The sequence below is a fragment of the Eptatretus burgeri genome, chromosome 5, assembly GCF_056783735.1.
Source record: "Eptatretus burgeri isolate ZD-2024b chromosome 5, Ebu_testis_v1, whole genome shotgun sequence".
In the NCBI taxonomy this organism is placed as follows: domain Eukaryota; kingdom Metazoa; phylum Chordata; class Myxini; order Myxiniformes; family Myxinidae; genus Eptatretus; species Eptatretus burgeri.
This window is the reverse complement of record NC_140965.1, coordinates 34,433,232-34,450,537: the sequence shown is the minus strand read 5'-3', so window position 1 is coordinate 34,450,537 and position 17,306 is coordinate 34,433,232. Positions and strand designations below refer to the sequence as shown.

The window sequence follows — 17,306 nt, the reverse complement described above, 5'->3', positions numbered from 1 at the left end:
AAGTCATGGCTTTCCACCTAAAATCATCACTATTTCCAAATTTTTATTCCAAAAACCTAATTTGCAGTTGAGTTGTACTTACCCACAGAAAAATGCTGAATAGTATGTATATCTGAACCTTGGAGAATCAAACGGCTTGACTGATCTCCACCAAATTTTGCATACCTGCTCATGATAGGCAGATAAGAACAAGACTTGTCTTGTGTTCTCAATTCAGATGAGAACACTAGACAAGTCATTTGTCTCCAATTGCGCCTTACAGAAAAATTTCTGCAAGAATTAGAATGAAACATGAAAAAAGCAAGAATTAGAATGAATGAAGAAAAAAGCGTGGCCATACATGCAAAAAAAAAAACTTTCAAACCGGGTGCCAGAAACAACAACTACACAGGCCGTTCCTTCGCCCTCACGTGCCCATACACACGTACGGGCACGGGCAAAAATAATAATAAAAAAAAAACTTTCAAACAACCACACAAGGCCGTTCCTTCGCTCTCGTAAACAACGACTGATTGGGGCATTGGGTCGTTCCATGCCAACTCACCTAAATTTCAAAAACCTCCCCAGGTCACCTCCTCAGATTTTGCTGGAAAAATTATTAAATGTAGATCTATATGGCTCTACCGACCATGCAAAAGATTAGCTTTCAATTCCTCATAGTTTAAAAAATATCTATCTCGAGAGACCTTTGAAATTTGGCCTAAAATGCCAAATGTGAAAAACGCATTTTTTTTTCAACTTCAGGGGCTTATAATTTTATAATAGACTCCTCTAGAAAGTTAATATTGCAAATATTTAGTAATTGGCATCCAAATTTTTCAATTATGGCATCAGATAGCCTCTGGGATGCATATTTCTCACTCTATAGGAAGCTAAAAATGGCTTTTGGGCCAAAACGAGCTAAAATAAGATGAAACTATAGGAGCCCTCCTGAAAATATGGAACAACTTAGAATTTTTTCCTCATAACACAGTGATTATAGGGTCATTATCTATCCATAGATACATTTTTTGGGGATAATACAGTTAGGTGATGAATCATAAAAGTTTTACCATAAGCCCTTGCCTCCGAGGGCTCTAAAATGGACCAATTTTGTCCCCTGGTTTGACCATGTGGCGAGGGGTTTAGGATCTTTTTTTTTCTAAAGATTGCCTCATATAAGATCTGTCTACTGAGGCCAAAAAAACATTTGTTTCCTATTGCTAGCCCAAAAAAATTTGGTAGGTCGGTGGGGAATTTTTTTTTTTGACAATTGTTTTTGCCATGAATACATTCATATAACTCGATTAAAAATGTTTATTTTCCTTGGTAGTGGTGGGGTGGTGGTGCACTTGACTTGCTAAAATTCACTTTATTCTGTCTTAAATTTCTCTACATGTTTAACAGTGCATGCATGCTGAAAATATGCATTGTATATATGTATATATATATATATATATATATATATATATATATATATATATATATATATATATATAGTTGAACAACTCTAGTGCATTTTTGCAAGTCTATTGCACCACCACTGCCACCACCAAATCACCATCACCACTATCACCACCACAATAGGTGAAACTAACCGTGAAAAGACCGATCCACAAAGCAGTCCTCTTGTGCGTTTGACTCGGGCGCCACCATTTTGAAACTCTCACTGACGTAACATGCGGGATTCAAATGCTCATGAGTCCAAATTGTCAACAAAAATCGTAGGGTCGCATATAAAAGCAATGGGTGGTCAGTAGGAAACCGGAAACAAACTCCTTTTTTTTTGTTTGGCCTGACCGAATAATTTTATCTAACGCCCATGGCTTCATATTAAAATAAATTTTTATTTCAATGCACGTTTTTTATAATTATTCACTTTTTTCATATTCATGAGCTTATAAATCTAAAACTGAACACTCTAGCAAAGTGATACTTCAGATATTTATAAACTGGCATATGAAATTTAAGGATCTGTTATCAGAATGCCTGATAAATGCATATGTTTCTATCTGTAGGAAGTTGAAAATGCCACTGAAATGAGAGCGAGAGATGAACCTTCAGAGTTTAGGCTTTATTCCATTTGATTGGAGCCGCTTCTACGGGCACACCGGGGAATACAGGTTCAGCTAGGAGTACATAAGCAGTAACGTATACATGTGCGATTAATCATTTCAGAATAAATCCGCGTAAGCACGGAGTTCGATATAATCTCCATTCTCACCAGTCAATGAGCACCTTCAGTTAACGAGCATCAAGTGAACAGCCGATGTAAATGGCAATGCCCCGGGGACAACCACTCGTGCCGCAGAGACCTCCCCTTATACGCGAGACGCACAACATGTGATCCCGCGTCATGTCCCTCAATTCACCTCAATTCACCACATTCTCCCCACCTTTAAAATGTAACTAGGGGCCCATCTTACACACCATGATTGCTTTAGCACTATAGGAGTATACATTTCAAGCAACGCGGACTAATAGATCTACAGAAGCATACATGCCAAGCAGTGATTATTTTGAGTTGTAGGAGCATGGAAATGAGCATCGATATATGATATAATGGGCATATAGGAGCATGAGCAGCGAGAATGCCGATAATCCCCTTTACAGATTGAGTCGTGGGGGGGGCCTTATTCGTCGGCCTCTCCGGGAGTAACCGGCAGTGGCACTTGGGGGCGACGCCCGATCCTCTTGGTGAGCCTCAACTTGTGCCGGGGATGACTCCTCGCTCGCTCTCGGGTGGAACGCGGCAGCCCGTCGCCCGGCGGAGTTCCTGGGGGGAAATGTCAGAAGGAGGAGTGCCAGAAGGTGGTGTACTCATGGGAGGAGTACCTGAGGGAGCCAGATGGCGAACCGACACAGTGGTCTCCCTGCCATCCGGGGAGCCTGACATGAGCATACTCTGGATTAGTGTCAATGAGTTCGACCCCCTCCACCAGGGGTTCATACTTGCTTTGTCGTACCGGGCGTTTCATGAACACTGTACCGGGATGGGTCAGCCAGTTGGGCACCGTTTGACCGTCAACATAACGTCGTTGGTGAGTAAACATTCGTTCGTGAGGAGTGGCATTGGTGGACGTGCAGAGCAAAGAGCGTATGGAATTCAGAGCGTCGGGAAGGGTAACCTCCCACCGCTCGGGGCCCAGTCCTCTCGATTTCAGCGCCAGAGTTACGGCTTTCCAAATAACTCCATTATACCGTTCCCACCTGCCCGTTTCCCTGTGGGTTGTAACCCGTCGTTCGACTAGTTGCTATGCCGAGCTCTAGTAGGAATTGTTTTAGCCCGGCCGACATGAAACACGGCCCTCTGTCTGAATGTATGTACGAAGGTCTCCCAAACATAGCGAAGAGGTCAGAGAGACATTTCACGACAGTGCCCGAGGTCATATCCGAGCACGGAAATGCGAAAGGGAACCTTGAATATTCATCAACAACGGTGAATATGTATCTGTTGTCTGTTTCGGTCGGCAGGGGCCCTTTGAAGTCGATGTTTAGTCTCTCGAAGGGGAAGTGGCCTTGATCAGTCTGCCAGATGCCGCGCCAAAGAATCTGGGTTTTAGTTCAGCACAAACAGGGCATGAAGCATTCATTTGTTTAATATCTTCAACAGAATAGGGAAGATTTTGTCTGCGCACGAAATGTGCCATCCTGGTTACCCCCGGGTGGCACAGAGACACATGGAGGTCTTGCAAAGCCTGACTGATTGTTGCCGAACTGTAGACCCGAGAGAAGGTATCTGCAGCAGGGTTTTCTTTCCCGGGCCGGTAAACAATGTCGTAACTGTAGCAAGCTAGGTCTATCCGCCATCTCATAATTTTTTCATTCTTAATTTTCCCGTTATTTTTCCCATCAAACATGAATGCCACGGATCGTTGGTCCGTAACGAGCGTGAAGTGGTTTCCCAGTAAATGATGTCTCCATTTCCGCAGCGCTTCAACGATGGCGTACGCTTCCTTCTCTATCGCTGAGTGTCTCTGTTCGCTTCTAGAGAGAGTTCTTGAGAAGAACGCGACCGGCCGCCCAGACTGATTAAGTGTAGCAGCTATGGCGTGATTTGAAGCGTCGGTTTCCACCACGAAGGGCACCGAGCTGTCGATCGATAAAACCACGGACTTACTGATATCATCCTTGAGGTTGTGGAAAGCTCTTACAACAGCGGCATCTGGTGGAAAGTTTTTGCAATGCACTAGGGGATGTATTTTCTCGGAGTATTGCGAAATCCATCTCGCATAGTAAGCGAACATCCCGATCACCCGGCGCATTGTCTGCAAGTCCTGAGGTGGTGGAAGCTCACGGAGCGGGCGCAATCGCTCAGGATCAGGCTTAATTGTGCCGTCGGCTATCGTGTAGCCGAGAAGGTCAATTGACCTTGCCGAGAATACGCATTTCTCGTAGTTGAGAGTCAGATTATATTTTCTAGCAATGCTCAAGAATCTGTCCAGATTCCTATCATGTTCCCTCTGATCCCTACCGCACACTGTGACATTATCCACGTAAACAAAAGTGTCTTTGAGGTTTTCATCTGAGATGATGTCGTCCATAACCCGTTGGAAGCAAGCTACCCCATTCGTGACACCGAAAGGTATTCTCCTGAATTGGTAGAGGCGCCTCCCTGCCTGGAATGCAGTGTAAGGTTTGTCTTCCTCTCGGATGGGAATTTGATGATAGGCGCTTCGCAGTCGATGGTACTGAATACCTTATAATTGGCCACGCGTTCGACCATCTCATCTATGCGCGGCAGGGGGTAGGCGTCGAGTTGGGTGAAGCGATTGACCGTTTGGGAATAATCGACAACCATTCGTTTCTTATGGTTCTGACTGCTGGTTACTAACACCTGTGCGCGCCATGGCGAATCGCTCGGTTCTATAATTCCCTCTTCCAGTAATCGCTTGGTTTCCGAAGTGATGAAATTCATGTCAGCAGTGGTATATCGCCGCGATTTGATCGCCATCGGTTTGCAGACCGGCGACAAGTTAGCGAACAGCTGGGGGGACGTCACCTCCGCGGTGGTCAACGCATTTAAAATTGGACGAGGCTTGCTTCCTCCAAAGGGTATTTCGACGCTCGTGTGCTGCTTGAGGACATTATGACCCAGAATTACGTCTGCGCACAAATCACGAAGCACCAGTACCCTTACATCCCGATGCGTGTAACCTTTTACGTCCAATTCAACATTGCAGTACCCTCGTACGCGGGATTGTAATGAGGTGGCGGCCATGCATACCGTATTGTCAGTCGGGTGGATTACCCATTTCCTGCCCTTCACTAGCGAGCTGTTGACGAAACTTTCAGAGCTACCGGTATCAATCAGTGCCTCAGCCATATGCCCGTTAATTCGTACGTTGATGATAGCCTTGGATAGATTCCCCGGGGAGGCTGCAGTTAATTTATTCTGCGAGTAGAGAGCCGCAGAAGTGGGTTTATTTCTCCTTAGAGTAGATTTACATACCCTGGCATAATGCCCTTTCTTGTCGCAATTCATGCATGTGGCATCTCTGGCGGGACATTTTTGACGAGGATGCCTTTTGTACCCACAAAAGAAGCATTTACCAACCGGAGCAGTTGCTGAGGAGTTTGACGTGGCCTGGGTATCCGGCTCCTCGGGTGTTTCTCCATCCCCTATGTCTGGCTGTGTCTGTGCCAGTGGGGTTCCTTGAGTTCCCACCGTAGCAGCGCTCATTAGCAGCATCGGTGTCCCAAATGACTCAGATTGCTGCTGAGCCGTATCCATCGCTCGTGCCTGATCGACTACCTTGTCAAGAGTGGGTTGCGCTTTCTCTAGTAAGCGTTGCCGTATGTGGGCTGATCTGAGTCCTTGGATGAATGCCTCCCGTGTGGCTTCCTTTCGGTGTTCCTCGGCGCTTATGGCCCGGAAGCTGCCGTCTTTTCCCAGCTGATTCAGAGCTTGCAGGAACTGATCGATTGTCTCCCCGGCTGCTTGCTTGCGTGTGTTGAGAAGATGTCGTATGTATACCTCGTTCTTGGGCTTCACGTAGATCGCCTGCAGCACGTCAATCGCTTCTTCGTAAGTGTCGCACTCCGAGAAGAGCCTGTACACGCTGGGCGAGACATGATTCACGAGAGCGGCAAATTTGTCGGCTCCTTCCTCGATGATGGTCAGATAGTGTGAGAAGGAACAGAACCAATGCGACCATTTCATTTCTGCGTCAGTCGCGTTTGGGTCTGCGTCGAACCTCTCTGGTTTGTAGATCTTGTCCATCGTTGGTTGAGAGAGCCGAGAAAATCAAATGGAATAAATTGAAATAAGAGCGAGAGATGAACCTTCAGAGTTTAGGCTTTATTCCATTTGATTGGAGCCGCTTCTACGGGCACACCGGGGAATACAGGTTCAGCTAGGAGTACATAAGCAGTAACGTATACATGTGCGATTAATCATTGCAGAATAAATCCGCGTAAGCACGGAGTTCGATATAATCTCCATTCTCACCAGTCAATGAGCACCTTCAGTTAACGAGCATCAAGTGAACAGCCGATGTAAATGGCAATGCCCCGGGGACAACCACTCGTGCCGCAGAGACCTCCCCTTATACGCGAGACGCACAACATGTGATCCCGCGTCATGTCCCTCAATTCACCTCAATTCACCACAGCCACTTTAACGAAAAATGGTGAATATGCAGGGGGCATTAACTGAGGTTATGTAACAACTTAGATTATTCTTCTCATAAATTAATAATTATATGTACATTTTTTTATTCAAAAATAAATTATTGTAATGATAATCCAAACATATGCTTGGGTTTTAATTTAAAAAACATATCCTACAGTTCTCTATTTGAAGTCATTAGTTATGACATACACCACTAGATGGAGTAATGGTCTGTCACAACACTAGGAGCAGCACAGTCAACCTGTCTGTCTGTTTGTGTTTGGAGAACAAAGGAAAGGAGGAAACAAAGGAAATGGATGCAGAAAAACCTGGGCCCAGTGGCACAAGTTTGACAAGTAGATGCAATGTTGGAACCAAATTCAACCAGGAGTGTCACAATACCTATTGTACAAGGAAGGTTGGGCTAAAACAAGTTTCTGCTTTGGAGAACAAGTCACAAGAATTGATTTCATGGAGATCAGGAATTGCTTTCAGTTCAGAAGACAGTATTTGCCGACATCATGATCATATTCTTCTTTGTGACATCACAAGAAATCCAACAAAATGCAATGGAGTATGACCTTGAGAAGCACTTCAGAGCAGCAACAACCATTGCTGGTACATGGTCACACCATAGTTTCCTGCCAATCTCCTCAACACGTCTGGAGATGAGAAGGGTTTCTTCTGATGCTGTATCATCAACAGTATGCACAGGACCGGAAACCACACAAGCTCATCTGTCCCAGTTATTAGTCCCAACTCTAACTGAACTGGATGTATACCAGGCTCGGAAATATATTGCTTGTGTTTATGACAGAAAATGGTACATTGGGAACATTGTCACAAGAAATAATGATGAAAATGATGTTTGTGAAATTCATGAAGCAAGGAAGGGGTAACACATTCTCATGGCCTCCAGAAAAAAAAAAGAAAGATCAATGCTGGGTGCCATTACTCGACATTCTTTGTGTGGTTGAGGCCCCTGACAAATCTGGTGGACATCGGTACCAACTGTCATAGCATGACTTTAAGCATGTTCAAGACCTGTTTTCTAAGATGTAAAATTCTGTGCCTCTGAGTGCTACATAATCATGATAATGAATGTCATGAAAGGTCATTAAAGAGTTTTCTAAGGTATAAAAATTACTAATATTCATTGTCTCTGTATATCTGTAAATAAAAAAGCTGCTACTCAACTAATCAAATTTGTTCTAATTTATAATCGCTTACGAAATATAATTTGCAATCGCTTACGAAAGCAATCATTAGCATGTATTTATGAATAAATAGCATCCTTGTCACTAATGTCTAATAAGAAGCATAATTTAGCCTCATGCGCACCCCTGCAAGCTCACCTTGTTTTGTACCAAGTGGGCCAAATTGCCATATTTGGCTTCCTTAAACTAGGAGTATTGCTTTCTAGAGACATTCTGATGCCACAATCTGAAATTTTGTATACCAGTTTATAAAATTCTGCGGTAACTCTTTCCTGGATAGTTCCATTTAAGATTTATAAACTTCTGAATATGAAAAGTGAGTAATTATCAAAAACGTGCATGTAAATAAAAATTTATTTTTCGATGGAGCCATGGGCGTTAGATAAAATTATTCGGTCAGTAGACACATCTTATATGAGACAATCTTTAGAAAAAAAAATGAAGATCCTAAACCCCCAGCCACATGGTCAAACCAGGGGACAAAATTGGTCCATTTTAGAGCCCTCGGAGGCAAGGGCTTATGTTAAAACTTTTATAATTCATCACCTAACTGTATTATCCCAGCAAAAATGTATCTATGGATAAATAATGACCTGATAATCACTGTGTTATGAGCAAAAAATTCTAAGTTCCATATTTTCAGGAGGGCTCCTATAGTTTCATCTTATTTTAGCTCGTTTTGGCCAAAAAGCCATTTTTAGCTTCCTATAGAGTGAGAAATATGCATCCCAGAAGCTATCTGATGCCATAATTGAAAAATTTGGATGCCAATTAGTAAATATTTGCAATATTAGCTTTCTAGAGGAGTTCATTATAAAATTATAAGCCACTGAAGTTGGAAAAAAATGCGTTTTCACATTTGGCATTTTAAGGGCCAAATTTCAAAGGTCTCAAGAGATAGATATTTTTTAAACGATGAGGAATTGAAAGCTAATCTTTTGCATGGTGGGTAGAGCCATATAGATCTACATTTAATAATTTTTCCAGCAAAATCTGAGGAGGTGACCTGGGGACCCTTAGGTGAGTTGGCACGGAATGGCCCCATTGTGTTTATAAATGCGCATAAGAAATCGAGAAATTATTCGAATACAGTAAGTCATCACTATCCGGAAGTCCATACGTTGTAACCCATAATGGGGGACGCGGCTGAGGATCTCTTCCCCAACGGTCATGCCTACGCAGCAACGTGTCCTGTCATTGGTTTGGTAAATAAATGGCCATAACTTGGGAACCACTTGTCCGATTAATCTCAAACATTGAAAAGGCACATACTCAGGTCCCCAGCAATATACCTGGCAAGTTTCAATTAGATCTGACTAGTGGCTGTCGAGAAACAGCGGTCACACACAGAGATTGCTGGAATTATAGATAGACGAAAAGATCCACTCACACTCTCACTTTGTCTCTCCGAAAGGAGGAGGAGGAGATTGGGGCAATACTCTATGCAGAGTGTTGGTGCTGCTCAAGCAGTCTCCTTGGCTATTGGGCACAATCCTGGACGGGTCGCCACTCCGACACAGTATAGCAGTATGCTGGCACTCATTTTGCCGACCTCGGAAAGATGACAGGCCAAGTTAACCCCACCTGGTATTAATTCAACAGCTGAGCTCCTAAAGGACAGTTTGGAAACCCCCCCCATCGACTTTCTCAACAATCCTCTGGAAGAAGTCTTTTCTTTCAAACTTCTGGGTCTCACTATCTGCCATGATCTTTCTTGGGAAAGCCACATTTCCAACCTGGCCTCCAAAGCCAGTCGCTAAAGCCGCTGTCACTCCTTGACGATTTAGCCAGCGTATGTCGACTTATGAAAAGTTTGTCTAAAACGCCGGCACACGGCAAATACGTTATGGGTAAGTTTTGTATACGTTAAGAGCACGCTGAAAAACACTGCCGTGCATCGTAGTACGCTGGCTTTCATCGTTGTACTTTGCGGTTGTCCTCAAATTTTAGCATGCTTGAAATTTTACGACGTATGACTCGCACGTTCCGCTACGCTGGCAATGAGTTGTAGGCACGTTATGCGATCGTTGACATGTCGACACACGTTACTTGTAAGTTACTCATAAGTCGAAACGCGTCGAGGTAATGATTAGCGTACCCGAAACTTATTTATAACCTATGAGTAACGTGTTGTAGGCACTTTACACGATCGTTGACACACGTCGAGGCACGTTATGCGATCGTTGACACGCGTCGAGGCATGTTCCTTGTAAGTTACTCATAAGTCGAAATACGTCGAGGTAATGCTTCGCATACCCAAAACTTATTTCTAGCCTGTGAGTGACGTGCTTTGAACCTATGTGTAACGTACCTCCAACGCATGTAGACGTATTTGATTGACGTCTTCCGGACGACCACAGAACTTACTGAACGTGTTTCTAATTTACAGTTACCATATAATGGCGTATTGGCAGCGTTTATAAAAAAACAACAATAACTTCCGATATTTTGTCACGTGCCGTTACGTCACGTACTTTTGCCTCTTCAGTTTGCTCATGTCTAATTCTTAGTTCCTCCTCTGAATATTTTTTGTTAAAGGATATTGTCACGTCGACGTCGAAACTTAAAAGCAAATGTCCGAATATATTTTAAAATTCGGGATGGACTAAAACAAATAAAAAAACAACAACAACTTCAGATATTTCGTCACATGCCTTCACGGAGCCAAGGAGAAAAAAAGAAAATGTGCCTTGATGGAGAAAATAAGTTTCGGGTATGCTAAACATTACCTTGACGTGTTTCGACTTATGAGTAACTTGCAAGGAACTTGTGCCTACAATTTATTCCCAGCGTAGCGGAACGTGTGAGCCATATGGCGAGTACGTCGTAAAATTTTCAGCATGCTTGAAATTTCACGACGTACAAGACGTACCACGAAATATGACAGCATACTTCATCGTTTTTCAGCGTGCTCTTAACGTATACACAACTTGCGCATAACATGTTCGGCAAATTTTTCATGTCTGCATACGCTGGCTAAATCGTCAAGGTGTGACTGCATGGTTGACACTTTCAATTCTCAGGCGGTTATGATTTAAATCAGCGTGCGGCAGGTTTTTAACAGGCTACGCCACGAGTTCGTTGGCGATACATGCAGCACACTATGCCTAAGTTAAACTTTCGTTGGGCATAGGTTGTGAACGCCGACAACAGAGTAAGCATTCGTTGGTATAAGTTATCTATAGGACAACGAAACGTTCTGTGCCCGTTACTAATATGTTAGTCATACGACCAACACGTTGTGAATACGACCAAAACTTTTTTAAAAAAACATCAAAATTTCAGCGTACGCCAACGTTTTACATACATTTTTATACGTTGCCATTGCTGGCTAAATCGTCAAGGTGTGACAGCTCCTTAACTGGGAATCCTCCGTCGTGCAAAGTCCTTCCTCAGACCACCTGAGCTCCTGACTACATACAAAGCTTTCGTCCACGGCCTGATGGAGTACTGCTCTCCGCTCTGGGCTGGTGCTCCTGCCTCCCACCTTTCTTGGCTTCACGCCATCAAAACCAAGGCATTTCGGATCATTGGCATCTCCCGTGAAGAGGCTGTCTTTGAGCCTCTCACTCTCTCACCGCAGGCAGGTCGGTGGTCTTTCTGTCTTCTACCATCTCCTCTCCGGTCTCGCCCCGCCTGCTCTCTCTGCGATTTGTCCCCACCATATTTCCACAGGGTGCTCAATTCCGCCAGCAACCCCCTTCTGGTGAAACTACCAAAATCACGAATCACTGCTCACCTTTACCATTTCATTCCTCTTTTTTTTTTCCTGCCTTTTAAATAAACTCCCTCACTCTGTTCAATCCCATCCTTCTCTCCAGGCCTTCAAAACAGCTGTTCACCACCACCTCTTGTTGTCCCCCATCCAAATCCTCGATCTTTTCTACCCCCATTAATCAACCCCAAACCTACCTCCTTCAAATTCCCTGCTTTCCTTCCTGAAGGTCCCTGTGGTGTCCATTTTGTATACCCCATGTTCTCTGCCCCATCCCTCTCCCTTCCATAGATCTCCTGGTGTCTGTTCCCCACTGTTTTGTCCTTCCCACTCCCACCCATCTTCTCATGCTCCCCTTGCTGTGCGTTGTGTGTTAGCTCTCATACGAGCCTCAACAAGGCATACAAAAAATATATACGTATGTTATCATCTTACCATTGGCGTTCTCGAACCAATAAGGTCCCAACATACCCCATCAAGCATTCAATGCACAGAAGCAATTGGCCCTTGAGAGACATCTCAGACACCTCCTTAGGAGGCTCAACACCCCAGAAGATGTTGTTGTGATTGTTGATAACCCTATTCAAATGGAAGTGTGCTTCATCACTGAACCACAAGGATTTGTTCCAATTTGGTACCTTTCCATTCGGTCACTGAACCAATCACGCATTGTTATTCGGTTTGCCATGTTATTCAGAGTTAGTTTATGCTTTACAGATATGAAGTAGGGGTAGAGTTTGAATTCAGAAGTAAGAATGCGCCACACAGATGAGGCTGAGATTGCCAGTTCTCGGGAACACTGACGGTGGGATTTCTTCAGACTTTCGATCGCAGAATCTCTCACAATATCAATGTTCCCTTGGTCCTTGATAACACTTGGTGGGTGGCCACTGTTGCCTTTATTTTTATTTTTCACGGTTCCATGTGTTTGGAAGTGCTCCACAAACCGCTGAATGCTCCCATTGGAAAGTCTGTTATGGGTGTGAACATTGTAATACTGACAGTATCGGGGGTGCACCTGCACGTAGGATTTTGTCTCAAACCACAGTCGCGATTTTCATATTTTGTTCCACTGTGAACACTATAGTTGATGTAGTGTCCTCCTGACTACTTGTTATAAATGGCATACCACCACCACCATAACCTGCAAGAGATAAGGTTATGCATTAGAAACAACAGAATATCAGGCTGCTTAAGTAGTCCACTTTTTTTGAAACGCCCTGTACATGCATCCTTTTCTGCTCTGCTTTCACCAGCGAGTCATTCTGAAAGCATCAGAAGTGTATTTTTGTTTTATTATGATACTTCGGTGGTTGTGTCTCTCTTTTCAGGTTGATTACGATCACCCAAAAACGGCACAACCAATAAAGTTATTACCAACCATGATGAAGCCTCAGGCCCGTCGCAAGGGGGTGGGGGCATTTGGGTGAAATCCCCCCCCATGGCGCATCTGGTGCCCCCCACTTGTACGCCACCCATTTATGCCCTGTTGCACCCTTTGAACAACTTGGCGTTTTAGGATGAGCGCCCACTGTGAACTCCTTGCTGTTTAAGAGTTCACCTGTGTGAACTAAACCCCTTATTCCAGATGTTCAACGTGGTGAATAATAAGGCCTTCTTGGATAAACTGTCCTTTAATAATATCCTTCTTTGAATAACAGTCAAGAGATAAGTGTGTGCTTGCCAGCGCATCTCCAAAAGCAATTGGCAAGACAATACAGTCCAACCCCACAAGATAAAAGATAATAACACAAGCATCAACGCCAGCAGCCAAGACGACAGACAGCCGCCAGACATCATGTCGAATGTCGATGCTGTGGGTGGTTATATATACCGTGGATCATTTAGTTTTAAGGAATAGCCAATCAGCGTCTTCGATATGGAGGCCCTATTAAGCAGATTACCTGATTGGTTGTATGTTAGGTATAAATGTAATATAGTAATAATATGAATAAGGAAAAGACATAAATTTACATAATTAAAGATGAAGTGCACCATGTGACCTTCACAACCCTCCATGTTAAAAAAGTAATTTTCTAATAAAAATGAAAAAAATATGTGTGTTTGCAATCGTGCTTGCATTTGAAATTATGCAGATAAAACCTGTTTTTGGTGCATGCATCATTTAATAAATAAAACCGTCAACCGTCAAATCTCGCGAGTCGTGAGATTAGTGACACGAGTCACGGAGAGCGCTAGCTAGCAGCAGTAGAAAAAGACATGGATATACGAAAATGGCTAAGAAAAGGAAAAAGGTTGCGGTTGTGGTTGTGGTTGTGGTCAGCACCCGCCGTGGTCGGCTGCTTTGTACTTCTGATGTTTAAGTTAAATGTTGTGTTTGGTGCTTTGCATATCCCATATCTCGTGCTTTGTGCATAACCTTACCTCTGTGTAATTGACTGCTTTAAATGTGGACTTTGTGGTATCTTCAGGCCGGTCGTATTTGCTGTTGATAGTTTAATATGATGATCGCACGTCATAGCCTACTGTATCTTATTTGAAAGTGCACTGATTCTGGTGCCAACCTCCCCCGTTTAGTCATTGTATTTCTGGTATATTAATTTTCTAATGCCAATTCTTGACAACACCTTGTGTACAAGTGCACCTGAATTGATGCCAATTGTTTAATCGTTGAATATCTGCATTGTGAATGTGCCAGTTTGTTGCAGCTCTCCTGCATTCGAATAATTTTAGGCCAAAAACATCGGAACATATTAAATCCAGCTGAGATCAATTTGGCTAGTATGCGACGGCAACCTCAGTATAGATGCGTCAATGCTGCATGAATACAATAGCATACCGGGTTATCAAAAAATTAAATATTATAATTGTGCCCCATCCCCCTTAATACTGAGCCCTGGCGACGGGCCTGTGAAGCCTGCAGCTTCGAAGTTAGCTGTGGTGTCGACCATGCTGAAGCCCTTGGCTTCATGGCCACCACTGTACCTGATGTAGAATCTTAAGATTAAAAATGTTTTTTTTTAATTATTGTCTTTGTTGTTGAAAGATGATATATTTGAATGCGAGACTAGCTGCAGTTCTGTAGTGAACCATGCTATGGCAGCAGATGTCACATAATTTGATGTTAGTAGTTTATTTTTAACATATTGCCAATGTGCTATTATTTTGTTCTGACAGAGACAGCATCTCGGGGATTGATGAGCACACAATGATTTAATGTGGTTTGAAATATTGTCTCTGACAAAGACAAATTGGTATGACATTTTTGCAATGAGATGAGAAATAATATATATAATATAATATAATATATTGCATTACATTGAAAGTGACAGTCGTCATGACCCAGAGTCGAAGCGTCAAAATACAGCAATGAAGCATGTAGTACTATGTGATGTCCTATCATAGAATACATCATTCTATAAGTTGTTTTGTTAACCCGTTCCCCTGCACAGTGGGGACGGGGTTTTGCAATGGCGTGTGTGCATGCACATCTTATTTTATTTACCATTTGAGCTTTTGACTTCAATTTTTATGACAATTAGCAGCACTATAGAGTACCCTTCTCAACCCACCTATGGTGGTAAATGTGCTGTGGCACACTCTTGGAAATGCACCTTTGTCTTCTTCAAAGAAATTTTATTGATCACAACATATCTTACTCCGTATCATGATCGAGAAAGATGATTTGTAAAACCGGCTCCCACCAAAGGTGGCACTGTTTCCACCACATTCTAATTTTGGAGCTTTGGTGCCATCCATGTTTGCTCCATTGTTGTAAGAATAAGATATGGTAAAGACTAATAATTGAGTCAAATGGCAAAGTTGCATTAAGTACAAATAGGTTGCATCAGCCTGTCCACCACTGCTCGAGACAGCTGTTTTTTTGTTTGTTTGTTTTTTTTATGTTATTTTATTTTATTTACCATTGAACTTTAGTGTTTGTGCCCAGGTCATAACTTTTGTTTGTTTTTTTTTTACATTTGAGCTTTTAACATCAAATTTTCAAAAAAACTTTATTATGAGAATATGGAGAACACTAATAAGAAATACAATTTATTTAGATGTTGTTTTAGTCAAGTTTAGTTTGAGTACAAAGCAGCCAAGGATGGGCTTTGCTTTTTGACATTTTTTCTAGCTTTTTTGTTTTGTTTTCTTTGTTTGACTCTTATTCACTCCTGAGTTGTTGGGTTGAATGAGTTGAATACTGATGATTGATGTGACCGAGAATGTTTTAGTTAGTTAAAAAAAATAATTGTTGCCCCCATGGTTTGGGGTGAGGTGGGGAGGTCCCCAATTCTTTCGAGGTGAATGTGCATCACATTGCATCACCTGCTGAGAGCCAGTATTATGTGCCAATTCTCCTTCTGAAAACCATGGACATCATTGAAGTAGGTGAAATAGCCCTTCTTTAAGGATGGATTATTTTCTCGTTATCATATAAATCAACTACTAAGAAGGTTCCTAGGTAATCCTACCTTATTACTGGTATAAAAGGTGTTCTTTGCTAATGTCTTGAACCATTTAAAACTAAAATGAAACATCAAATTATGACCATTCTTCACTCCAGTGCTCAACCTCACGTTGGTGGACCTGCCGGGAATGACGAAAGTTCCAGTTGGAGATCAACCTCATGACATTGAGTATCAGATCCGTGAGATGGTACTCCAGTTTGTCACCAAGGACAATTGTCTCATCCTTGCTGTAACACCTGCCAATGCTGACCTTGCTAATTCTGATGCACTTAAGATCGCCAAGGAGGTGGATCCTCAAGGTAAGAGGTTTTTTTTTTCTTTTCTTTTTCAAAAATTTATTTATTTATTTTAAGAATGAATTCATTGTTACATCAAGGTATTCTTTCAATTATGGGTTTTGCTGTAGTCTTTGTAGAAAGCCTTTTGCTATTTGATGTTTTGGGCTATGTAACCTGTCTGGGTGGTGTCGCTCCAAGAAAACCCAAATAGCCTGTTTTGATGAATTTGAGTCGTCAAGCTCATGTGGCCTCTGTGTTTGCTCATGAATCAGCAGTCACTTCCTCGGTAAACTTTCTCACCAAGAAGACGGCAAAAATATGACTCGTGAACTGAGCCAAATTTTTGCTTCAAATTTAAGTGAAAATTAAGACTAAGCAAATTCATACAGAGTGAATAAATAAATAGGAAAGAAAGACTCTGTGCTGGTGGAAAAATGGAACTGCCTCCTGCATCTAGGCTGGAGGGAACCCATGTGGCTGAGCTAGAAAGCAGGTGTGCCACTCAACAGGTTGGTGTGTTCACTTGGCACCACTGATTTATTCTCTATCAACCGTGGAACTTTTCTAACCCTTCTCCTATGCCTACTTTCCAATTTTCCCCACTGTGGTACTGTCACTTCAGAACTCACAAACTGTTTGTTTTGACGTCCTTGCAAGTGGGCCTTGGCCAATATGAACTTTTTACAACCAACAAGGCCTTCATTCACAGCTTGATGGAATACTGCTCTCCCCTTTGGGCTGGCACCTTTGCGTTGCACCTTGCCTTCTTTATTCCTTGGAAAGCAAGTCCCTAAAAATTATTGGGATCTCCCACGACAAAGCTGAAGGTCTAGGCCTATTACTTCCACATCAAATACAGGTTGGTGGCCTCTATTATATTGCCTCCTTTGTTTTTTCTCTTGCACCCTCTGTCCCCTCTTGGCTCTGTCCCTCCCAGGTTTCTGCAGTGTGCACATAATCTGCCAGTAACCTTGTTAAACTCCCAAAATACATGCTCACTGCTCACCTCCACTCATTTGTTCTTTTCTCTCACCTGTGGAACCAACTTCCCCTGTCCAGTCTCATTCTTTC

At 42.8% G+C, this 17,306-nt stretch overlaps 2 protein-coding genes across 12 annotated transcripts in view; one reads left to right on the top strand and one right to left on the bottom strand.

Moving 5' to 3' along the window:
- The window catches only part of LOC147026201 (dynamin-1-like), a 176,466-nt gene that overhangs the window by 6,897 nt on the left and 152,263 nt on the right, over window positions 1-17,306 (top strand). For all 11 annotated transcript variants that reach the window (XR_015058152.1, XM_085881375.1, XM_085881374.1 and 8 more), the window contains exon 4: window positions 16,053-16,256. Coding sequence is in view for 10 of the 11 variants with exons in the window: in XM_085881375.1 (XP_085737501.1) it covers window positions 16,053-16,256 (204 nt within the window). In the remaining variant the exon portion in view is untranslated. The remainder of the gene's footprint in view (window positions 1-16,052; window positions 16,257-17,306) is intronic.
- Window positions 5,195-6,586, bottom strand: LOC147026202 (uncharacterized; the record flags this gene model as incomplete). The annotated part of the gene is made up of 2 exons (XM_085881365.1): window positions 6,431-6,586; window positions 5,195-6,305 (listed from the first exon to the last, which is right to left on the bottom strand). A coding segment is annotated over exon 2 (1,008 nt), but the record flags the coding sequence as incomplete, so codon positions are not given.